Source organism: Suncus etruscus, chromosome 2, assembly GCF_024139225.1.
Source record: "Suncus etruscus isolate mSunEtr1 chromosome 2, mSunEtr1.pri.cur, whole genome shotgun sequence".
Classification (NCBI taxonomy): domain Eukaryota; kingdom Metazoa; phylum Chordata; class Mammalia; order Eulipotyphla; family Soricidae; genus Suncus; species Suncus etruscus.
In genome coordinates, this window is record NC_064849.1 from 69,465,001 (window position 1) to 69,487,520 (window position 22,520).

Sequence of the window (22,520 nt, forward strand, 5' to 3'; positions counted from 1 at the left end):
CGCGGGGCGCTGAAGGCCCCCGACCCTCCATACTGGGGTTGCTCATCGTATGCCGGACATTTGCGTCTATTTCGCAAGCCTGAACCAAGAATTTACGGCTGTTTAAGAAAGTCGGTAACACAAGAAACTTCTTCACCGTATCGCGGGAGAGGAGACTCAGTGGCGCAGATAGGGCGGGAGGACGTACACGCCTCGTCATTGGTTCTGGCAAATGCAAGGACAGACCTAGACGAGCGGGGACCTTGCTGGGTCGCCATGACGACCGGGGCGGGGCGCCGAACGCGCCAGTGGGGCGAGTGTTCCGTGGTTGCCCTCCGGATTCCAGTGGCTGCGGGACCCCGCATTCCAGGATCTGGGGCCCTGCACGAATTGTTCAGCTCTTCCGCTGGGGACTCGAAGCATCGCAGCGGATCCATGCCTGCGGTGCTGGGGTTCGAAGGCAGCGCCAACAAGATCGGTGTGGGGGTGGTGCGGGATGGCGCGGTGCTGGCCAACCCGCGGCGCACTTACGTCACGCCTCCGGGCACAGGTACGGAGGACGGGGAGCCCGCGAGGCTGCTGCGCTCTGCTGGGCACTGCGACTCCTAGCGCTCTCGAAATAAAACCCTGATGGGACCGTGTGCGGAGCTTTTGTTCCCGAGCCCCCGCGGTGATGGGCAGTGCTGATCCATTGACCCATAAGCACCCCAGCCCTTTTAGGGACTGAATACAAAACTTAAGATCTTTGGGCCCTTCTGATGGAATGAATACATATCTTTGTAGGTGCCTTGGTAAAGGCAATCGTGACCTTGTAGGTTGAGCTAAAGATGCCCAATTTAGGTGTCTGAACTTCTATGCATATCATTTAGTATTTCCTGTGAACGGCTCTAGTTCCTTTTAAAAGTGGGAACAGCTATGTTGTGTCAGAGGTTCCAGAAACAACTTTTCTAGTTCGGGGCCACACCCAGTGATGCTCATGGGCTGCTCCTCCCGATGATGCTGGGGGAAATCATGCAATGTCTGGGATCCATTTGGGCTTTTTTGGGGGGGGGGGCACACTTGGCAGGGCTCAGGGGTTACTCCTGGCTGGCTTGATGGACCATAAAAGATGGTCTGCATAGCAAATGCCCTACTCACTCCGCTGTGTAATTGCTTCGTCCCCAGTTTGGGCTTTCTGCCTACAACGCACACGCTCCATAATGTTAATCTATCTTTGGATCCTAGAAATTTTCTTTTGGTTTGTATTGAGACCACACCTATAAGATGGCACCCATCTATTATCTCAAAGGAAAGGCTCTCCCACATCTTTCTCTTTCTGTTAAACTTCTCCTTTGACATGTCCCTGCCCTACCCTGGTGGATTTTGTTCTGGGATAATAAAAGTCAGTTTTAGTTTGGTGCTCTTGGAGACCACAGATGGAGAAACCATTGACCCCCATGAGTCTCCTGACAAGCTTGGTTTATTTATCTTTTTGGTTTTTGGGCCACACCCAGTGACGCTCAGGGTTACTCCTGGCTATGTGCTCAGAAATCACTCCTGGCTGGGGGGACCATATAGGGTGCTGGGGGGATCAAACCGCAGTTTGTCCTAGGTTAGCATAGTACAAGGCACCTTTTGCACCACTGCTCCAGTCTCTAGCTTAGTTTATTAATCCTTTGCTGCTACACTGCTTCATCAGACCCATTCATCTGGGATTAGAGATACGGTGCGTGGGATGATCTCACAATTTGCTGGTTTTTATTTTACACACACTCAGCTGTGCTCAGGATTTAACTCCTGGTTCTATAGCCTAGGGATCACTACTGGGGGGGGGGGTGTATATTGAGAACCATATGGTGCAAATGGAACCAGTCAGCAGCATGGAAGGCAACTCTCTACTCTTTAGAATCTCTCTGCCTCCCAATCTCTTTAATGTTATTTGTAAGCTGTCATGTTATATGCATGAAAAGTTTTCTTAACATGTGTGTAGTAGGTCACTCATTAAGAATTTATATTTGTTGACTATCCACTCTTTTAGGCACTTTGGCACTAGGAATACCACGATAAATAAAATAGCCAAGGCTTAGAGAACTCTTGGTTAAAGTAAGAAAACTGCAAATAGTTGTTTATGTACTAAATACAGTGTTAATTATAACAGTATGAGCATATCGGGGTTCTGTACCAGAAATTATCAAAGGGTATGGAGTTCTCCTGGGGGAGCCACACCCAACCTTGGGCCTACCCAGAATGAACTTGGGCTTTCTTCAGGCAAAGCATGTGCTCAGCCTCTGGAGCTACCTCTTTAACCTTCACGAAATGGTATAAAGTAGATATCAAGTCCTGAAGGCTTTGTGGGACATGGGTGTTTCAGAGAACTATTCATTTACCTAAATGAATTGAAAAGAAAATCTTGCTGACAAGCTTAGAGAGCAAGAGACTCCTCTATACTGTGAAAACGCATTAACAGTTAAAAAACAAACACCTTTTATGCTATAGAAAAATCAGTGAAAACTCTCTTATTCGATTGTCAGGATTCCTTCCAGGCGACACTGCCAGGCACCACCGAGCTGTTATCTTGGACCTGCTGGAGGAAGCTTTAGTAAAATCTGGACTAAAACCCCAGGATATTGATTGCATTGCCTTTACCAAAGGTATGTGGGGACTGTAGCCTGTTAAGATCTAAAAAACCTTTTTCTTTGGGGGGTGGGTGGGTGTTGGGTTTTTGGGTCATACCCGGCAGTACGCTCAGAAATCGCTCCTGGCAGGCTTAGGGACCATATGGGATGCCAGGATTTGAACCACCGTCCTGCATGCAAGGCATACACACTACCTCCATGTTATCTCTCCGGCCCCAAGATCTAAAAACCTTATGTTATGGTCAAAGTAATAAATAGCACAGCAGTTGTGGTACTTGCCTTGCATAGCAGATCTGAGTTTGATTTTTTTTTTTTCCTTTTGGGCCACACCTGGTGACACTCAGGGCTACTCCTGGCAATGTGCTCAGAAATCGCTCCTGGCTTGGGGGACCATACAGGATACCGAGGATCAAACTGCGGTTCGTCCCAGGCTTGCCTTGTGCAAGGCAAACGCCCCACCGCTTGTGCCACCGCTCTGGCCTCCTGAGTTTGATTTTTAACATCCCATATTGCCCCAAGAGCCCCACTGCCAGGAGTGATCCTTTAGCACTGAGTCAGAATTAAGCCTGAGCACTGTCTAGTATGCCCCCCAGCAAAATAAAAACAATAAGTAAGAGTTTAATGCTTTACTTCTGCTCTACCTCTCACAACCACTGCTTATCCCAACTTTGTTTTTCCCAGTATCTAGGAATAGTATTTCTAATTTTTGTTTCTGTGTGTCTAGGGCCTGGCATGGGTGCCCCACTGGCTTCTGTGGCTGTTGTTGCTCGTACTGTGGCCCAGCTGTGGAATAAGCCATTGCTAGGTGTGAATCACTGTATAGGCCACATTGAGATGGGCCGCCTCATCACAGGAGCGACCAACCCAACTGTACTGTATGTCAGTGGAGGGAACACACAGGTATTTAGAACGACCCACTATACCTTCATGTCATAGTCTTCCTGGGTGGTAGAAATTGTAGGAACAGATCTGGGCTCCTCTCAACATGAATATTGGACCTTAAAACACCCACAAAGTTTGAAATATTGCAGATTTTGGAAGGATAGGAGAACATTAAGTAACTTCTAGATGTGTGTGTGCATAAAAACTTAGAATCTACAGTCTTGAAAAGTAAAGTGGTAAGGATTGATACCTTCAGAATAATTAAAGGAATTTCACTTTGATTATTTGGAAACTTTTTTTCCTATAGATCTTAGGAGTTGAAACTAAGGGGCACTGCTCATTTTATTTCTGTTGTACAGTTACATGCTTTACATTTCTTGTGATAAGAATATGGGAGTTATTTTAAGAATATGAAAATGAATAGAGGGCCAGGTGGACCAGTCTATGGTCTGAAGTTTGCTACAAATAGTACAATTAGGGAAAGTACTATCACTATGACAGTGATAGTAGGAAATGATCACTTTGGACAAGACCAAGGTTCTGAAAGGAGATAGTTATATGCACAGTCCCCCTTCATTAATAGTAGTGCAAACCAGTTTCTAAAAGGGAAAATACGGGTGGGGAGAGGGAAACTGAAACATTGGTGGCAAGAAATATGCACTGGTGAAGGGTGGTGTACACTATAAGATTGAAACTCAGTTATGAACAACTTTGTAACCGAGGTGTTTAAATAAAAGGGAAAAAACATGTGAAAGTATACATGATTTAAAGTGTTTTACAAATGGAAGAAGGTATTTGAAGTTTATAGGTGAAATCAGAGTTGTTTGGGATATCTTTTAATTTGTGGTTGAAGAATTTAAACCTTTGTCTTCTTTCCCACAGAGTACCTAATGAGTGTATATCAAAACAATTTTCTGTCAGGACTGAGGAGATGACTCAAAGAACTGAATGCATGCTTTATGCAGGGGGGTGTCATGTTCCTTTACTTTCACTATATGGTCCCCCAAGCACTACCAAGAATTACCTAACACTAAGCCAGAGTAGTCCCTGACTTACTGCCATTAGGTTTGACAGAAATCCTCAAATTAAGTAAATAAATGTGAGAAGCCTGAGAAATAGTGTAGCAGGTAAGGCACTTACCTGGGTTCCATCCCTGTCATTACTTTGCCTCCTGAACCTCACCAGGAGTAACTGCTCAGTACCATATTTTGGTGTCCCTACCCCACCCCCCAAAAGGGCAGGGATTAAGTAGATCAAAAACCAAGTGCTGGAGCCAGAGTGATAGGGCAGCAGCAGGATGTTTGCCTTTCACGAGGCTAATCCAGGATGGACCTTGTTTTGATCCCTAGCGTCCCATATGGCCCCTTTCCCCCAGCCTGGAGCAATTTCTGAGCACATAGCTAGGAGTAACCCCTGATCATCACCGGGTGTGGCCCCAAAACAAACAAGAACAAAGTGCCTATATGGTTAGTTCATGGGATATTAAAAGCAGCAGTTACAAAAGCAAAAGACTACTAAGATTAATAGCAGTGATAGTTTTCTTTTCCCCTTACCTGTTTTGTTTCTGATTTGTTGTGGGGGAGGGGTTTCCCCATGCCCTGCCCTGCTGTGCTCAAAGGCTGTTCCTGGCTGTGTGCTCAGAAGTGACCCCTGGTGTTGCTTGGGTAACTATAATGCCTTGTCAGATACCAAACTAAGGGTAGCCAGGGTCAGACACTTGTAACGCAAGTGCCTTACCTCTCCCTGTACTATCTCTCCAGCCTCACCTCTTCTCATGGGAATTCAATGCAGATGTGAAAAACATGGAAGATGGTTGGGTAGACAGTAGTGAATAAAAGTAAAGTTTCAAGATTTTTCCCTTTGGTTGCAAGCCTTTTGGCAGCAGAATAAGATCTTTGTCGGGATGTAAGAAATCCCTAACAGCACTGAGAAGGAAAATGGACTTCTTTTGCTTCCCAGAAAATACTTGATGTCAGAAATAGGGAGTATATATGTCAGTAGGAGATAAATATTCTCTGCAAGAGGCTTGAATAGACAAGTTAATTGCTAGTACTGATTGGGTAGGCTATTTGTTTGATCCACTGTAGGATTTTCAATTTATCATCTTGGTCTCGTCTCTTATAAGTACTACTGGCCTGATAAGATCATTTAGGACTCTAGCATGATGTCCACAACAAGGAAAACCTGTCTCCTAATCCATAGTGTCAAACCTGCTTTTTTTCATTTTATGGTTTTGGGTCACACCTGGTGGCACTTGGGGGTTACGCCTGGCTCTGTACTCAGAAATCACTTCCGGCAGGCATGGGGGACCATATGGGATGCCGGGATTCAAACCACTCTCAGTCTTAAATCAGCTGCATGCAAGGCAAATGCCCTTCTGCTGTGTTATCTCTCTTGCCCCTGTACTTTTAAGGGAAATACCTGGAAACCTCTGTGCTAGAAAAGTATATATGAAATGTCAGTTTGCTTATATCCTCACCTAAACTGTTTGAAGGATTAAGAATCTGGGGCCTGAGTGATGGCACAGTGGTAGGCCGTTTGCCTTGCATGTGGCTGACCTAGGACAGACCGTGGGTGGATCCCTCAGCATCCCATATGGTCCCCTGAGCCAGGAGCGATTTCTGAGTGCATAGCCAGGAGCCACCGGTGTGGCCCCAAAACAAAAAAACCAAAAAGAATCTGCTTCAGGTGGGTTCAGGGTACGTACAGGCTTTTCAGATACAAACTATTAAAGAATTGTACATTTAGGATTTGGGAAAGAGCTTTTGGCCATTTTGTATTGGAAACTTTGGTGGCCATGTTCCTCTGCTATGTTCTTCCCCAAAGACAAATGCTCCTCTTTACAGACTTGAGGTTTCATGGACACCCTCATCACCCTTAGGTGATTGCATATTCAGAACATCGTTACCGCATCTTTGGAGAAACCATCGATATTGCTGTGGGTAACTGTCTGGATCGGTTTGCACGGGTGCTGAAGGTAAGTCTTTGGGGCTGCAGAGAACATAAACCAGGCAAATTTCTGGGGAGCATGAAATTGAAGCGAGAAAGCTGTACATTAGTTCCTTAGGTTGCCTGTTTTTATGAATTTATCCTTGTTATCTTTCTACTAGATTTCCAATGACCCAAGTCCAGGCTACAACATTGAACAGATGGCAAAGCGGTAAGTGACATCAGTGGAAGGATCCCAACTGGTGGCACCTCAGGGATTCCCCTCTCTGTTTCTGAGGACTGTAAAGGCTGAACAGCCAGGCTCCCCTGGCTCAGTGCCTCATATGTATATTCTTTCCCATGTAGAGGCAAAAAGCTGGTTGAACTGCCCTACACTGTAAAGGGGATGGACATCTCATTCTCAGGGATTCTGTCTTTTATTGAGGTGAGTGTGGAGAAGGAAGGAGATGGGTACTTTGGGGCTTGTTAGTTTGCTTTGCTTTTATGTACCATATGCAGCAGTGCTCAGGGGTTACTCTTGGCTCTGTGCCTTCAAGAATCACTCCTGGCAGGCTCGGGACTTAAGGGATGCCAGGGATTGAACCCAGATCTGCCATGTGCAAGGCAAGTAACCCCCTGTGCTATTGCCTGGCCCCACTTTGGGGCTTTTTAACAAAGCATTTGTTTGCTCAACCTTGTATGCATGTAGTATAGTACTGGTTCATTAATCCTGAATAAGTTTATTTAACAAAATTTATTTAATAGCTTCTGTGTGCCGAGTACTGTTTTGAGATAACAGCAATGGAGCATGGAGCAAAATAAAAATCCCTGCATATACGGAGCTTGAATTACATTGGGAAGATAAAGATCCCTTCCCCTCTCCTCGAAAATTAATTAAGCCTTTATATGTGGGTTTTTTCTTGAATTTTTCCTGATACTGTTTTTGAAAAAAAAAAAAAAGGAAGAAAGGGGAAATAATAAAATATAAATGCTGATTAAGTGCTGTGGAGAAGAATTATAAATGCTGATTAAGTGCTGTAACTTTGCTCTCCGGCCATCCCCAAACCATTCTCAACTGTTTTCCCCTTGAATTTTAGGAGGCAACCCATCGAATGTTGGCCACAGGGGAGTGCACTCCTGAGGATCTGTGTTTTTCCCTGCAGGTAATGGAATAAAAAGTAGGGACAGGAAGTAGGGGCTGGGGGAACTTGTATGAGCAGAAGTCATCTGGGATCCCCTTTGATGTCCTTATCTTGTCTGTCACCAGGAAACGGTGTTTGCAATGCTGGTGGAGATCACAGAGCGAGCCATGGCTCATTGTGGCTCCCAGGAGGCCCTCATCGTGGGAGGTGTGGGGTGTATGTATCCTTGAGTCTTGCTCATCTTGTCTGTGGACATGTATCTTCTGACAGTCTAAATCTCTAAGTTTTAGAGTAAAGTATGTATCAGTTATAGTTATGTGCTTCTTAATTCTTGCCTCCTAGTTCCCTGCTGCCTTTTCCTAAGTAAATGCACATGGAGTATATTAGCTGACACTGAAAAGAAGGCTAAAATCCACTTCCCTCTTTATAGGTAATGTACGTCTACAGGAAATGATGCAGACAATGTGCCAAGAACGTGGAGCCCAACTTTTTGCCACAGATGAGAGGTCAAGGCCTTTTCCCCTCCCCCGCCACCCCCAGTATATTACTCTGATTTTTTTCACCTCAGATGCTAAATTTTTCCCCTTTTCTTTCTCAGATTCTGTATTGACAATGGAGCTATGATAGCCCAGGCTGGCTGGGAGATGTTTCAAGCTGGAATTAGAACCCCTTTAAGTGATTCTGGAATCACACAAAGGTGAGCGCTTTTGTAGTAGAGTTAAATAGTATCATATGGGAAATAGGCAGCACTAGGCAGAGTCAGGTGCAGAAATCAAGCAGACACCCCCCCCCCCCAAATAAAAGAAAGGTACTAATTATGTAACCATAAAATTTTTCCTCTTTTTTACAGATATCGGACTGATGAAGTAGAAGTGACCTGGAGAGATTAAGAATAGGAGAATAGCAGAAAAGGAGCTGAGAGTATCCTTGGGGGATCCTAGAGGACTCTGGGTCTTAATTTCTGTCCTGAAATGGGAATCCTAGCAAGATTGTGAACTCCGCTCTCCCATCAATAGGTTGAAGACCACCTGACAATAAAATATTTTCTGTATTTTGGTAGTCAGCTGTTACTGTTCAGTTCCAATATAGAATGGGCACTGGATACATTCTTGTGTAGAAGTGAGTTAGCAGTCACAGTAGTACTCTAATAGTCCAGATAGGCTTGAGCTATTTGCTGTGAGCACAGGTTGAAAGGATATCTCAAGTACTCTTGTCATATCCCCTGATTAATATTACAACAACACTATTTTAGTATTGTGGATGATTCTGATTTTTTTCAGAATAGCATGAAGACTGTCTGATTTTATGCTAATTTTATTCAATACCTACCCACCCCTCTATTGTCAGGCTTAATGTGGGGACCCAAACACAATTTTCAAGTTAATCTCATGTTTTTTACCTTGTTTAAATCATCACATAAAGTTCTATACTGGGGCTGGAGCAATAGCACAGGGGTCTCAGTTCTTTGTTTCTTTAGTTCAGCCACTCATTCTCTTGGTCATATATTCTACCTACAACTTAGTCTCAGTCATTCTACATAACCACCTGTCTTGTTTCTTATAGTGCATTGAATCCAACCACTTATCCCTTTATTAGGTCTGGGAGTTTGTTTGAACATAATTTTCATTGACTTTGTTACCTATTTCTCTTCATTTCTCATTTCTGTCTAACTCCCCATTATAAGTACATGACTGTGAACACCTCAGCTTCTTTGCCTCTGTTACTTTTTATATACTCTTTGCCTAGACTGTGCAACTGAAAGGAATAGCTAGAATTATCCAGGTTGACTCATAATTCTAAAACATTATCACCATGAAATTTAGGTGGGTCTTTGTAATTCCTAGCAGTATTATCCAGTTCTTCTTCTGCCCTTTTTTCTACTGACTTGCATACTTATAGCCGCTCAAATATTTTGTTTTGGGCCACACCCAGTGCCACTCAGGGATTACTACTGGTTCTGCACTCAGAAATCATTTCTGGCAGGCTTGGTGGACCATAATGGGATGCTGGGGAATCGAACCTGGGTCAGCCATGTGCAGGGCAAATGCCTTTCCTGTTGTGCTATCCCTCTAGCATCTCTCAAATTTCTGAAACCTTCCCCATTCTCTTGCTGTCTATGCCAGGGAAAATAGAAAGGTGATCATAACATTTTCACAAGCTCTCCCTGTACTATATCTATTGACCTTCCAGTCTCTGTATCTTGTTTCTTTGCTGCAATTGTAAACTAGTTTTAGTCCTTGGAGGACACTTGGTTGTCACAACTGGGAGACAGTACTACTGGGTTGAAGCCAGAGGATGCAAAATACCTTCCTACACACAACAGTTCCCTACAACAAAATAATCTGGGCTAATATGCGTGAATGTCTTTTTTTTTTTTGGGAGGGGGGTTGTTGGGTCACACCTGATGGCACTCAGGGGTTACTCATGGCTCTGCACTCAGAAATTGCTCCTGGCGGGCTCAGGGGACCATATGGGATGCTGAGATTCAAACCACGGTCCGTCCTATGTCGGCTGAATGCAAGGCAAACATCCTACTGCTGTGCTATCTTTCCCAGCCCCTATGTGAATGTCTTTTAAATTATACTCATGGGGCCAAAGAGATAGCATAGAGGTAGGGCATTTGCCTTGCATGCAGAAGGACAGTGGTTTGAATCCCGGCATCCCATATGGTCTCCTAGCCGGCCAGGAGCGATTTCTGAGTGCATAGCCAGGAGTAACCCCTGAGCGCTCCCAGGTATAACCCAAAAACTAACAAACAAAAAATTATACTTTGTAATCCATCCCTCCATTCTTCCTGTGTAACTTGATCTTACCAGGAAGACCCTCCCATTCCTGGGAGGGGTCTTTGGAAGGTAATATGAGGTTTGGTCTAAGGGGCAAAAAAGGGGATTTTGCCTGCATGAAGTTGGAGATAGAAGCAGGAGAGAAGATGGCTGAAAGGTTAAGACGCAGGGCAAGCTAAGAATGGCATGTACTTAAATAGGTTTATGATATAGGCCACACATGTTGGCCAGGGCAAATAAAGCTGATATTTCCTGGAACCTGTCTGAATGATTTCCTTGCCTCTACCTGAGGTTGCTGACCCACCGGCTAGAGGAGGTGCAGCCACGTGGCCTGGGATGGCAGAGAAAGGGACCTCCATGCGTCCCCTCCATCCAAGCCCATCCAAAGGGCTTAACGCAACAACACTCAGGTCCAAAATCTGCAGTAGGTACCATCTGTTGTTTTAGGCCATCTACCAACAGTTCCCTTGTATGAGTCATATTTTTCTCCTAGATTTTCCACATCAACACACAAATGATTGCTTTTCACCCAATGTATGAAACTTTGACACTGTTTTGAACACTGATTTGAACATACTAAACCTAATGACAAATTCTGTATTGTCAAACTAGGCTATCTGTGGCACTTGTCACTTTCTATTTGAAACATTTTTTTCATTTGACTTTTGAACATATTCTTGGGTTGGTTTGTTCATAATTCATTCCCTGTCTGTTGCTTTTTCTCCATCCCTAAAGAACAACCTGTTCTTTAGAGCTCAGTCCTTCTACAGCTTCCCTTTTACACCCATAATGAGTTTCATTCAATTATATTTTATTTTTTGAAACTAGTTACATAAATATATTTGTAAGTATTTATGCAATTATGTACTTATACATAAGCACTTACACAGACTTACAAAAATGTAAGAGCATTAATTAAAAGGACTTAATGAATAAACAAAATTTCCCATGATTTTCTTGAGAAACAACTCATTCTTTAGGAAGGGTTCCTCAAAAATCCAGCCATTAGAAACCATATTCTCTAATTTATATTATAACAACATATGAACAGTTTAAAAAAATTCCCTAGTTTCTAATATCTCAAAAGTTGATAGGAACCTGAGAACTCAAAGGTCTCTTAGCAAAGAAATTATGTTCCTCCCATAAAAGAACCAATTGATCAAAATTCACTCAAAGCCCCCTTTGACAAAAAGATTCCATTTTCTATTATGGTTTTATAACAAGCTGAAATTCTGATTTTACCACCAGAATCACTACTACCCATTCAAACAAGTCTAGATAGAGATCAAGAACTGCACAGCGAGGCTGATCTGTGGAATAGTATTTAGATTCAAGATGGTCTCTCCTAATTAATACTGAAAAAGCTTTTGCCAAGTACAATTTAAATGTGCTTTTGTTCGGAAAAAAAGAACCCCAATATTTTCAGATTACTAATCTTCCCTACCTCTCTTCTAAATAATTGTTTTATGGGTGGAATATAGATTTTTTTTCCCTTTAGAGAAGCTTTCTGTTTGGATACCCTCTACAAAAAAACAAAACAAAACAAAAAACAGCATGAGGAATGAAGCTTATTTAGTCACCCAGAGACTTTTAAACTATTCCAACCAGGGGTTAAAGCATTAAAAAATTTTTTTTATTTCTACCCAAAGGAACACAGCAACTCTCGACTGTTGTCCCCCCGCCCCCCCCCATACCCCAAGACATCCGTATGCCTTAAAGCACATAGGACAATCCATAATCACAGTGGTCACAACCACAGGCTATTGTACCTGTACCACATGATTATTGAGAAGCTGCCTTCCTATAGAATCTAGATCACTTGTGGATCCAAAGAATGGAAGGGCCAAACAAACTACTATGCTGTACTGGCAAAAACAGCAAGCACCTTCCAGTTTCAGTTGCTGAAATATGCTCACGTCATGTCCATCCAAGAACTAGCAGGATCAATACAGGTCATAGAATAACTATGAAGAAAACTTATCTTGGGCTAGGATACTGAAAAGCCACTCCATGCTATTCACACTATATTTAACAGTAATTTTGCCAAGAACATACATCATGGATCTCATTTTTGCAGGGGAGATGGGAATCCTTTGAAAGAGGAGCAATAATTATAAGAGATGCTTTTTCCATGTAAACAAAAGCACAAATATTTTGTTACTTGATATTTCCTACATCAAAAAAAAAGTGTGTTAGAGATTTTCTCACTTCTATAAATCGGGCTTCCAAAAAAAGGGAGGCTGCTCTTATTCAAAGGCTAGCTATTCCTTCACCAAAGCAGTCTGAGGAGTAATATCATTTTATTCCCCCCCCCCCAAAAGTGTGCTCTTAAGAGCACATCCTTGGTAGTTTGTGGCTGCACTAGACTCAGTTCTGGATGGGGGCTCTGACAAGGGCCTTCAGTTCTCATCTTTTCTATGCCCCAAATCTCTGTGGGGAGACTTTCTGGATTTGGCAAGATTCTCAATACCCTCTTCCTCATCAGAGCCACAAACAGATATAAACTCACTGCCAGAAAAAAGTTCAGATTCAGATTCTTCATCTGAGTGGTTATCCTGTTTTGTCTCTGTTGAATCAAAATGTGTCTCTTGTAAGAAGGCTCTGATTGCTATTTCTAGCTGGCTGTCTTCACTTGCATCAATAAGGCTTTTTGAACGGGCACATTTGGGGGGGGGGCTGCTAGAGAGTCCATCCAACTGCCCATGTTCACCCAGAAATCCTTGTCACTTGGTCCAAGAAGGAAAATACATCTAACTGGTGCTACTCGACTAGTTTTTGACCTGTCCATGGATCCAAGATAGAAACATTGGGGAAATCCCCTAGCTTATAAAACTATGTATCTCTGACCTTCTTCACGGTCGTGATAAACCTGCCAAAAAATGAAATGTTCCCAGATAGCATTCTTTACAGCTTCGTTGCTCCATACATCACAGTTGAGGCACTGGCAATCAGTCTTGTACATTCTGAATATTTATCATTAGTCACTTATTTTGCATCTGGTCGGCCACTTTCTTCGGCTGTTTCAAAGCTGCCTTTATGAATCAAATCAATGGGTGGCCAGAAAAGATCTGCAAGGGTAATTAATTTTTTATCTATTGCTCCTCCACTTCTTAATTCCTGTTCTTGTCGAATAGTTTCAGTTTGAAAATCTCAAAAACCGGACCCGGAGAGATAGCACAGCGGTGTTTGCCTTGCAAGCAGCCGATCCAGGACCAAAGGTGGTTGGTTCGAATCCCGGTGTCCCATATGGTCCCCCGTGCCTGCCAGGAGCTATTTCTGAGCAGACAGCCAGGAGTAACCCCTGAGCATCGCCGGGTGTGGCCCCAAAACCAAAACAAACAAACAAACAAACAAACGAAAAAAAAAACAACAAAAGCCATCAAATATTGAACGTGCAGTCGCCTTCTTTCAGGAGCACCAAATGAAGGTTCTGGTTCCACCAGTATTTCTTGTTTTTGAGGAATTGGGGCATGAACTTCTTCTCTGATTAAAATGCAAATGTTTTACTTAGGCAAGAAGTAACTCCTAAGAACAATAAATTCATACTCTGGATGTTGTCTGACAGTTGAGATACTTGTGAACTTGTACTGGGCTCTTCAGCAATTCCTCCACGATCCATGAGCGTAGTAACTGCCATCTCCAAATTATTGTTGCAGGCTTCCAGCATGTGTTTCCCTACACATTTACTTGCATCAGTGATGGCTGTGAATTGCTGCATTAACCCTTTCAGCACTGCCACCGCCATCTTACCGCCACTACTGCCCTTCATTCAATTTTAATCACTCAAATGTTTTTTTTTGTTTTGTTTTGTTTTGTTTTGTTTTTGTTTTTGGTTCACACCTGGCGTTGCTTAGGGGTTATTCCTGGCTGTCTGCTCAGAAATAGCTCCTGGCAGGCACGGGGGACCATATGGGACACCAGGATTCGAACCAACCACCTTTGGTCTTGGATCGGCTGCTTGCAAGGCAAATGCCATTGTGCTATCTCTCCGGGCCCACTAAAATGTTTTTAATGTGTTTCATGATTGTATAGCTCCAATCTGGACCTTTATCCTTAATATCTATCTGCTCACTCAACTTTTTTCTTTTTGCTCAATTTATCTGCTATAGTTTTTTCTATTTCAAGTAAAGTGCACTCCATCTTTTCTATTTACTGGTGGGGTTGGTACCTGGATCACATCTGGCAGTGTGATCTGACACTGCTCAAGAGTAACACCTGGGGGCTGGGAAGGTGGCACTAGAGGTAAGGTGTCTGCCTTGCAAGCGCTAGCGTAGGATGGACGGTGGTTCGATCCCCCTGCGTCCCATATGGTCCCCCCAAGCCAGGAGCGATTTCTGAGTGCATAGCCAGGAGTAACCCCTGAGCATCAAACGGGTGTGGCCCCCAAAAACAAACAAACAAACAAACAAACAAACAAACAAAAAAATGAGTAACACCTGGTGATACTCAGGGTTTACTCCTGGCTCTGTAAACAGGAATTACTTATGATGGTGCTGGGGGCCCCATATGCAGTGAAAGTGATTGACTTTGAGTCAGCTGCATGCAAGGTAAACTCCTTATCCACTATACTGTCTTCCTGGTTCTGAGAATTCTCATGAAATAGTTCATGACAAGAGCAGAGTGACTATACAGCAAGCAGGTAGGGAACTGACCTTGCTCACAGCTGAACTGGGTTTAATCCCTGGCATCATGTATGGTCCCTCAAGCTCTACCAAGAATGATCCTGAGCCCAGAGCCTGGAGTTAGCCCTAAGCACCTCTGGGTTTGGCCCAGAACCCAAAATATATATATTATTTGTGGCAAACTGCCACATCCCACTCAGGAGGGGCACACACCAGAAGGTGTAGTGCTCTCCTGAAAAGGAATTATTTGCCAAAAAGGCCCCGCTTAGAGCAGTCAAAATCAGTTGACCCTTTGCGTGGATTGTTTGGCCATAATTCCAAAAGTAGCTGTAACTATCTCTCTCTTTATTTTTAACCAATATTAAAATCAAGCCTTAGTAAATTCTTTCTAACAAAGGAGGACAGTACAAATCCCGCCAAAAGTCTCCCACAAAACAGCTCCCTGTAATTTTTGCTACTTTGGCGCCAAGATCAGGTTTTTCCCAAAACTTAACTCATAGTAAAACAATTTTCAGTTTTCTCCCAAAAACTCTAAAACATTCCTCTCTCTTCCCACTTCCCTGAAAATTACCTGGTTTCTTCTGCTTACCCAAAACAAAGCGAACCCAAAACAAAACTTCTTTTCACCTTCAGTATTGGTTCTTTAATATGCTAATTTAAGCCAGGGTCCTTCATTCTTTTCCCAGTTTCTTTGATGTCAAAAATTTACACCCTGCATTCCAAAACTCAACCTTTTAAAAGCAGCCAGCTCAAAAAATAAATTTGTCTTCGTCTTTTTAGATGCAAATCCCCATGCATTCTGTGTGGTCTCATTTCATTTCTACAATATTGTTCCGTCATTCGCCATTCCGTGTACCCACTCTCTCCCCGTGGGGTATTCCCGAACTCCACGAAGAATCTGTTGCAGGTTACAACAGAATTGGCTCACAGCAGCAAACAGTTTTTATTATTGGACAGTTCTTTCAGAATATATCCAGAAGTTTATTTCTCCTCACTGTTGCCCTAAAGCAAAGTTCTCTCTCTACAGTTATTGCAGTAGCAGGTCTCAATGTTATCATTGTCCGCTTACAGTCCATTCCTATCACTGGAACTGGTGTGGATGGTGTTTATTCTGGAAGCCAAATACTTGCACTCTTCTAATAACTTCCATGGTTTTCTATATTAAAGTGAAAATTGGAGCCCTCTAGAGGTATCATAACCTCCATAATAATCTGCTGTCCCTTCCTCACTTGCTGCTTGAACCCACTTTCTATTGCTCCTCTTCTTTAGGGGTCAGAGGAGGCACCAGGGACCATTGTAGGAGAGGCTTCCCAAGGTAGTCAGTAAGTCAGGGACTTGCTGTCAACAATTTTCTAGTTAGTGGTGCCTTATCTATTGTTACTTAGAGACCTCTATCCATACCCAATGGTTTTCAGGCACTGTAGTGCTAAGAATCAAACCTAGGGTCATCAGCATACAAGGTATGCACCTTAGCCCCTAATACTATCTCTCTGGTTTTGAGAACTTTTAAATTTCTCTTTATTGCTATATTATCTCCCAGAATGTAGTATAAGATTGGCAGCAGATTTATTTGCACTGAGTATTTATCTGCTGTGTAAATAGGTAAATAGGTAAACCAAGTTATCAAAGGACTATGAAATAAGACTTGAGCCAAAAGATAAAAAATGTGAACTAGGGCTGGGGAATACAGCTCAAGTTATAAACATATGCTTTACCCTGAGTGTCATCTCTGTCAGCACTTGTGGGGAGCCCTAAGCACTACCAGATGTGTCCCTCATGTCTCCCAGTGCACTACTGAGCGTTTACCCTATTTTTTTAAATTAGGATTGTTTGACATTGCAACATTGATGATTGATATTGCACTAAGTAGAAAATTGTAAGAAACACTTGTTTAAAAGAATAGACATAGATTTAATAAGGGCTGAGGCAAGAACTCAAAGGTGGAAGCCGTACTTTGCATGTGGGAACCTTAGACTATATCCTTGACACCACTGGGAGTGGCCCTTAGTATAGTTCAGGGAATAGCCCCTCCTGGCACTGCTAGGGGTGACCCCACCACCAAACTTTTAAGACATGGAAATATAAAATTACATGATTGAAGAATTACAGTTAATTCATGAGTGATATCAAGGGTGAGATGGTGAAGGAAGGAATGAGGCTACCTGCTTATAAACTATACTTGACTGAGTGTTTCCAGCTCATTTTTATTTATTTATTTTTTCTAAGTAATTGTATATTATTTATTCATATATTATATTAAATTTTCTTAAATAGCAAATACAACTAACCTTGTAAATTAATGTAAAATTGGGCATAGCCATACCTTCTTGCCTATTGCATACATCTCAAAAAATCAGCAATGTTTTTCCATTTCTGGGTTCTTTCAGTATCTACAGTGATCTATAGTTAAATTTAGCTTTCTCCAAATCAAACTTTTTATCTGTGAACTTTAAGAAGGAATGGTATAATAAAACTGTATATTTGGTATTTGCCACAATTTTTTTCCCTTTTGCTTGCTCCTGTTAGCCTATATCCTATATATTAACTTCTCTCATTCTCTAATCTGGGTAAATGACTCCATTATATAGATTCAACTCCTTGAATCATTTTTCTTTTTCTCTTTTTTTTTAAATTATCTTTATTTAAACACCATGATTACAAATATAATTGTAGTTGTATGATTACAGTCATGTAAAGAACACTCCCTTCACCAGTGCAGGATTCCCACCACCAATTTCCCAGATCTACCTACTCCCCACCCCACCCACACCTGTACTTGAGACAGGCTTTCTTTTTCCCTCATTCATTCACATTGTTATGATAGTTTTCAGTGTAGTTATTTCTCTAACTGCACTTATCACTCTATGTGGTGAGCTTCATGTCATTAGCTGCACCTACATGGGAGGATGGGGGGAAGTAAGGGTTGGGACTGAGGCAGTAAAATATTAGAAATGAGCTTTGTAGGGCAGTATCAAGGTCACAATACAAGATGGGTATTATGGATATATAGAATATATGCACACAATACCATCAATATGAAAACAAAGAGAAAAAATTTCCACTGACTGTCCCAACATAAACCAGTGCTAGAACAGCCTGCCCTCCTCCCAGAGCGCATTCCCATTAGTGTAGGGAGACATAGGGGGAAAGCCTATTGACCCCTATAGAGTCCACCTAGACCGGTGCCCAGGGAAAGACTGAAGTGCAGGGGAGAAAAACCCTATACCTGGCAAGAGCTGGTCTCCAGATTCAAGGAGGAAACCGGAAGCCAAATGTCTGCCCGCCCTCCTCCCCATGCACCTTCCCCCTGGAGTACGGAGGGAGGGGGGAAGCCTGAGGACTACTAAAAGTCCACCTGAACCAACTTCTGGCCATCTGAGCTGGCACCAAGGGAAGGCCTGGAGTCAGGGGAAAAAGACAAGGATGGTTGGGGGCCTTACCAGCCTCCCAGAACTCCCCAGGCTAGGGAGAAAAGCTCTGGTATGGGGCCTCCCCAAACCCTATACCTGGCAAGAGCTGGTCTCCAGAATTAAAGAGGAAACTGGAAGCCAGATGTCTGCCGGCCCTCCTCCCCATGCACCTCCCCCCTGGAGTACAGAGGGAGGGGGGGTCATTTTTACTTTTTATCTCTCTTATTCCCTAAGAAAGGCAGAAGCCAGGCCCCCAGGACATTTTGCAAAGCAAGTGCCATACACATCGACTGTTTTCCTGATCCTTAAGAGAAAAGTATGGTCCACATGATGACAGGAAGGGATCCATTGGAGATAGCTATAGAAGGTCTTGAGGAAAACAAAAATTAGGTCATTAGTGAAGAACAAAGAAGACAGGTTATGTTTTGTGACTGGACACCTCAACCATGAGGTCACTGGAGAAATTCAATTTTTTTTTTGGTTTTGGGGCCACACCTAGCAGTGTGTGAGGGTTACTCCTGGCTCTGCGCTCAGAAATCAATCCTGGCAGACTTGGGGGACCATATGGGATGCCAGCGGTCGAACCTGGGTTGGCCGCATACATGGAAAGTGCCTTACTTGCTGTGCTATTGCTCTGGCCCTGAGAAATGCATTTTTATTGAATTTTTATTTTTCAGGGACCTCCCAAATGGTGCTTAGAAGGCTATGGGACCCCACTAGGAATTCTGTCAATCAGATCATTGGTTCAATACAAGAGCTCAAGGAAACTGCTGCTCAGGTCCTGCAGTGCTGGGAAAACCCAGACCATACCCAGTCTTTTTTCTTTTTTTTTTTTGGTTTTTGGGTCACACCGGCAGCGCTCAGGGGTTACTCCTGGCTCTACGCTCAGAAGTTGCCCCTGGCAGGCACGGGAGACCATATGCTCTAAGAACTCCATGGGGATACAGTAATACTTGAAGGACCAGGTAGTGCCAGGAGCCAAATCCTGATGGGTGCCTGTGTCCTAATCACTGCACATCTTCAACACCTATTACTTTTTTTTTTTTAGGGATTTGGCTCACCTGCTGTACTCAGATCCTCTCTCTGGCTCTGTGCTCTAGGATCACTACTAACAGTGCTCAAGGAACCATATATGGGGTGCTAGGAATTGAACCTGGTTTGATAAGGCAAGTACCCTACCAATTGTAGTATCTCCAGCCCCTTATATTTACTCTTTGTTGACTTATGGTATATAAAATTAAATATAGATCTCATGCAAGGAAGACAAGCACTTACTATTGAGCTGTCAACCCTGCCCCAGAGATAGTTCAGCTGAGTAACCCAATGGAAGAGGTTACAGAAATCATACTTAAAAAACGACAGAATCAGATAGCTTAATTTACTGCTTTGCATGTGGGAAGGCCCAGGTTTGATCCCCAGCATGACCTGGTCCCCAAGGACCACTGGAATGATCATTGAGTGTAGCAGGACAGCCTCTGAAGAGGTTGACTGATGGAGGGATGGAGAATGAGGCCCTTTTCTTCCAGCTCGGAGCACGTGTCTGCCACCCTGTCTAGCCCACGGTTCTGAGGTGAAACGGCGGGTAAACAGCTCGCAGACAATCAGGCTCGTGGAAATATTTGCTTTATTCGGATGGACAAAACTGAAGTCCAAAGACTCCGATTCAGTTCCAGCCAGCAAAAAGCCTCTCGCCTTCCACAGACCCTTGCTCTTATAGTCCAGAGTCAGGTCCCACCCAATGGTGGGATCAGATACCAACCAATGGTGGAAGCAGAATCAGGTCCTACCCTGGGGTGGGGGCAGAATGCCAGGTCACACCCTAGGGTAGGGCACAATCACCTAATCAGATTAGGGTGAGCAACATAGTAATCCCCCAAAATATTTACATACACAACAATTCCCCCTTTTGTTTTTAGTAAACAAACAATATTGTCTACAATTATTAAAAGAAAAATTAGTCAATAATAAAAGAGCGGCTGTTTGCATAAGCGCATCACAGGAAAATGTAAAGAAAAACTTCTAACCTAAGCACAGGGTGTCTAAAACCAGAAACATGTATCAAGGAATCAACTACAAGCTCCTGAGAAGATAAATCTAAGACGTACATAGATCTTTCGAAGAGACACCAGAAAGGTTGTGTAGCAGGCAAGAAGAAGCACCTTTTCTTTATTTGTTGTTGTTGTAGGTGGTGGTGGTGGTCGTTTTTGGGTCACACCTGGCAGTGCTCAGGAGTTACTCCTGACTCCACGTTCAGAAATCGCTCCTGGCAGATACCGGCATTTGAACCAATGACCTTCTGCATGAAAGGCCAACGCCTCGCCTCCATGCTATCTCTCCAGCTCCATTTTTATTCAAGTTCAGGTAGACCAGAAAGCCCATCTTTGAGGGCATTGAACTAGGCCTTTATTTCGGAAGAAGTGGCACATACACCCTCTGCACAGTGGGGAGCCACTGCAATGATGATCAATAGATATCTGAACTTAGTCCAAGTTCTTAATCCGGTCTGAAGTCCATAAGATGTCTGAAATTGATGTCGACTATTTATAGATGGGAGCTTAAGTCACAAACCAAAACAAAATGTTTAAGGCAGAGACCCTCCCTGTGTAAATAAACAACTTGAGGGCCCATCCAAAATGGATGGAACCTTCTATAAACCTAGTATTTTGCCTATGATGCGCCCACGCAAAAAACCCTGAGAACAGACAAAAATATCATTTGGGAAATTATAGACAATAGTATATAACTCACAAACCTAAAGTCAAGAAAGCAAAACCTTAATGTAATACAACATCGATTCCTAATATTAAAAACTAAAATAGAAAAACATTAATTACGATAGTCAAAAGAAGCGTAGTACCAAACATAACTTCAAAGGATTACAGTTATAGGAAAAACAACAGATGTAATTTCTACAGAGTTCAATACCAATGTGTAAATATGAGGGGTCTGGGACTCCAAAAAGACCGGCAGAAGACACTTGATGGGTCTGACAAATGGCGCTCCGAACTTTGACCTGAATCCTGAACCCAACAAAACAGCAAAAATGGTAAGATTTCTGCTCTTTTGTTTCATTTTGGCTCTTTTCGGCTGCACTGAGCCCAAAACACTGGGCCACGTGGAGCCATGTTCAAACATGGCCGTGACCCCTTCTAGGAAAACAAGGGCAATTAAAACAAAAGAGGTGGAAGCTTGCATCACCTCCAGCCCAGGCCCAGAACTAAAACTTTGTTACAAAAACCAAAAACCTGGGCCTCTTCAAAAACTTATTAAAAGTCTAAATTGGAAACGGAGGAGAAAAAAGACTGTATTTAAAGTGGACTGATTTTCTGAAAATGACCTTTGGCTTGAATTTGGATTTCAACTTTGAAAATTTCGAACTGAACTTTTAGTTTAAATCACTTGGAACTCTGAACATCCAAAGTGCTCCCAGAGGGGAAAAAAGGCAGCGGTGAAGCCCCTGCGGCAAAAAGCTCCAAGCGGCAAGCTCCAAGCAGCTCGGCTCGGCTGGGATCTCGGCTGGAATCGGCTTGGCTGGGCTCAGCTTTGCCCGGAAAAGCGAAAAACCTGAAATCCTCGCTCCAGATCACAAACCGGCAGCGGAGCCTGGAACTACGGAAGAAAGCCACGTGGTAAGATCAGCGTGGGACAAAACATCTGAACTTTAAAAGTTTAAAGAAGCCACGTGGTGAGATCAACGTGGGACAAATTAATCATCTGAACTATGGTTTTAGGTGTAGAAAATTAGTGGGTAGTAATATTTTACTCATAGTTGGTGATGGGATAAGTTTTACTTAGTAGTTAAAAAATAAAAATAAAAGGGAAGTCATTCAGTTTAGCTCATTTAAACATCTAATTTCTAACCACCTGCATCTTTGTCTTAAGTCATTTTCTTTATAATTTAAATGTGTTTTGTTGTCTTTCAGAGTTAATATTTTCAATTGCAAAATGTTTTACTGTGTATTTTAATGTACTTAGCCTGTTTTTAAAATGTATGTTATGCATGTATGCTGAAGTACTTGTGTATAGAAAAAATATAGGAACAGTGAAGTTCCCCCAATATAGTTTAAAAATATAGGAACATGAAAGTTCCGAAATAGTGCTTGGTAAAAAAGCATTAATAGAATTTTAGGTTACAGGTGTAAAGTATATTTTGCAAATG

The 22,520-nt window shown here is 42.9% G+C and overlaps 1 protein-coding gene and 1 pseudogene across 1 annotated transcript; one reads left to right on the forward strand and one right to left on the reverse strand.

Moving 5' to 3' along the window:
- Positions 1 to 414: 414 nt before the first annotated feature.
- OSGEP (O-sialoglycoprotein endopeptidase) lies at positions 415 to 8,571 on the forward strand. Its single transcript, XM_049768638.1, has 11 exons — positions 415 to 529; positions 2,490 to 2,609; positions 3,319 to 3,494; positions 6,358 to 6,453; positions 6,587 to 6,636; positions 6,771 to 6,849; positions 7,502 to 7,567; positions 7,672 to 7,762; positions 7,977 to 8,052; positions 8,145 to 8,243; positions 8,397 to 8,571. The coding sequence occupies exons 1-11, from the start codon at positions 415 to 417 to the stop codon at positions 8,434 to 8,436; spliced, it is 1,008 nt and encodes a 335-aa protein (XP_049624595.1). The 3' UTR covers positions 8,437 to 8,571.
- Positions 8,572 to 12,629: 4,058 nt separating this feature from the next.
- Positions 12,630 to 14,074, reverse strand: LOC126001758 (UBX domain-containing protein 7-like; annotated as a pseudogene).
- Positions 14,075 to 22,520: the final 8,446 nt, after the last annotated feature.

Coding starts and splice junctions, on each gene's coding strand:
- OSGEP (XM_049768638.1), top strand. CDS start 415: ATGCCTGCGGTGCTGGGGTTCGAAGGCAGCGCCAACAAGATCGGTGTG. Junction 2,610..3,318: donor TTGCATTGCCTTTACCAAAG/GTATGTGGGGAC, acceptor CTGTGTGTCTAG/GGCCTGGCATGGGTGCCCCA. Junction 8,244..8,396: donor GATTCTGGAATCACACAAAG/GTGAGCGCTTTT, acceptor TCTTTTTTACAG/ATATCGGACTGATGAAGTAG.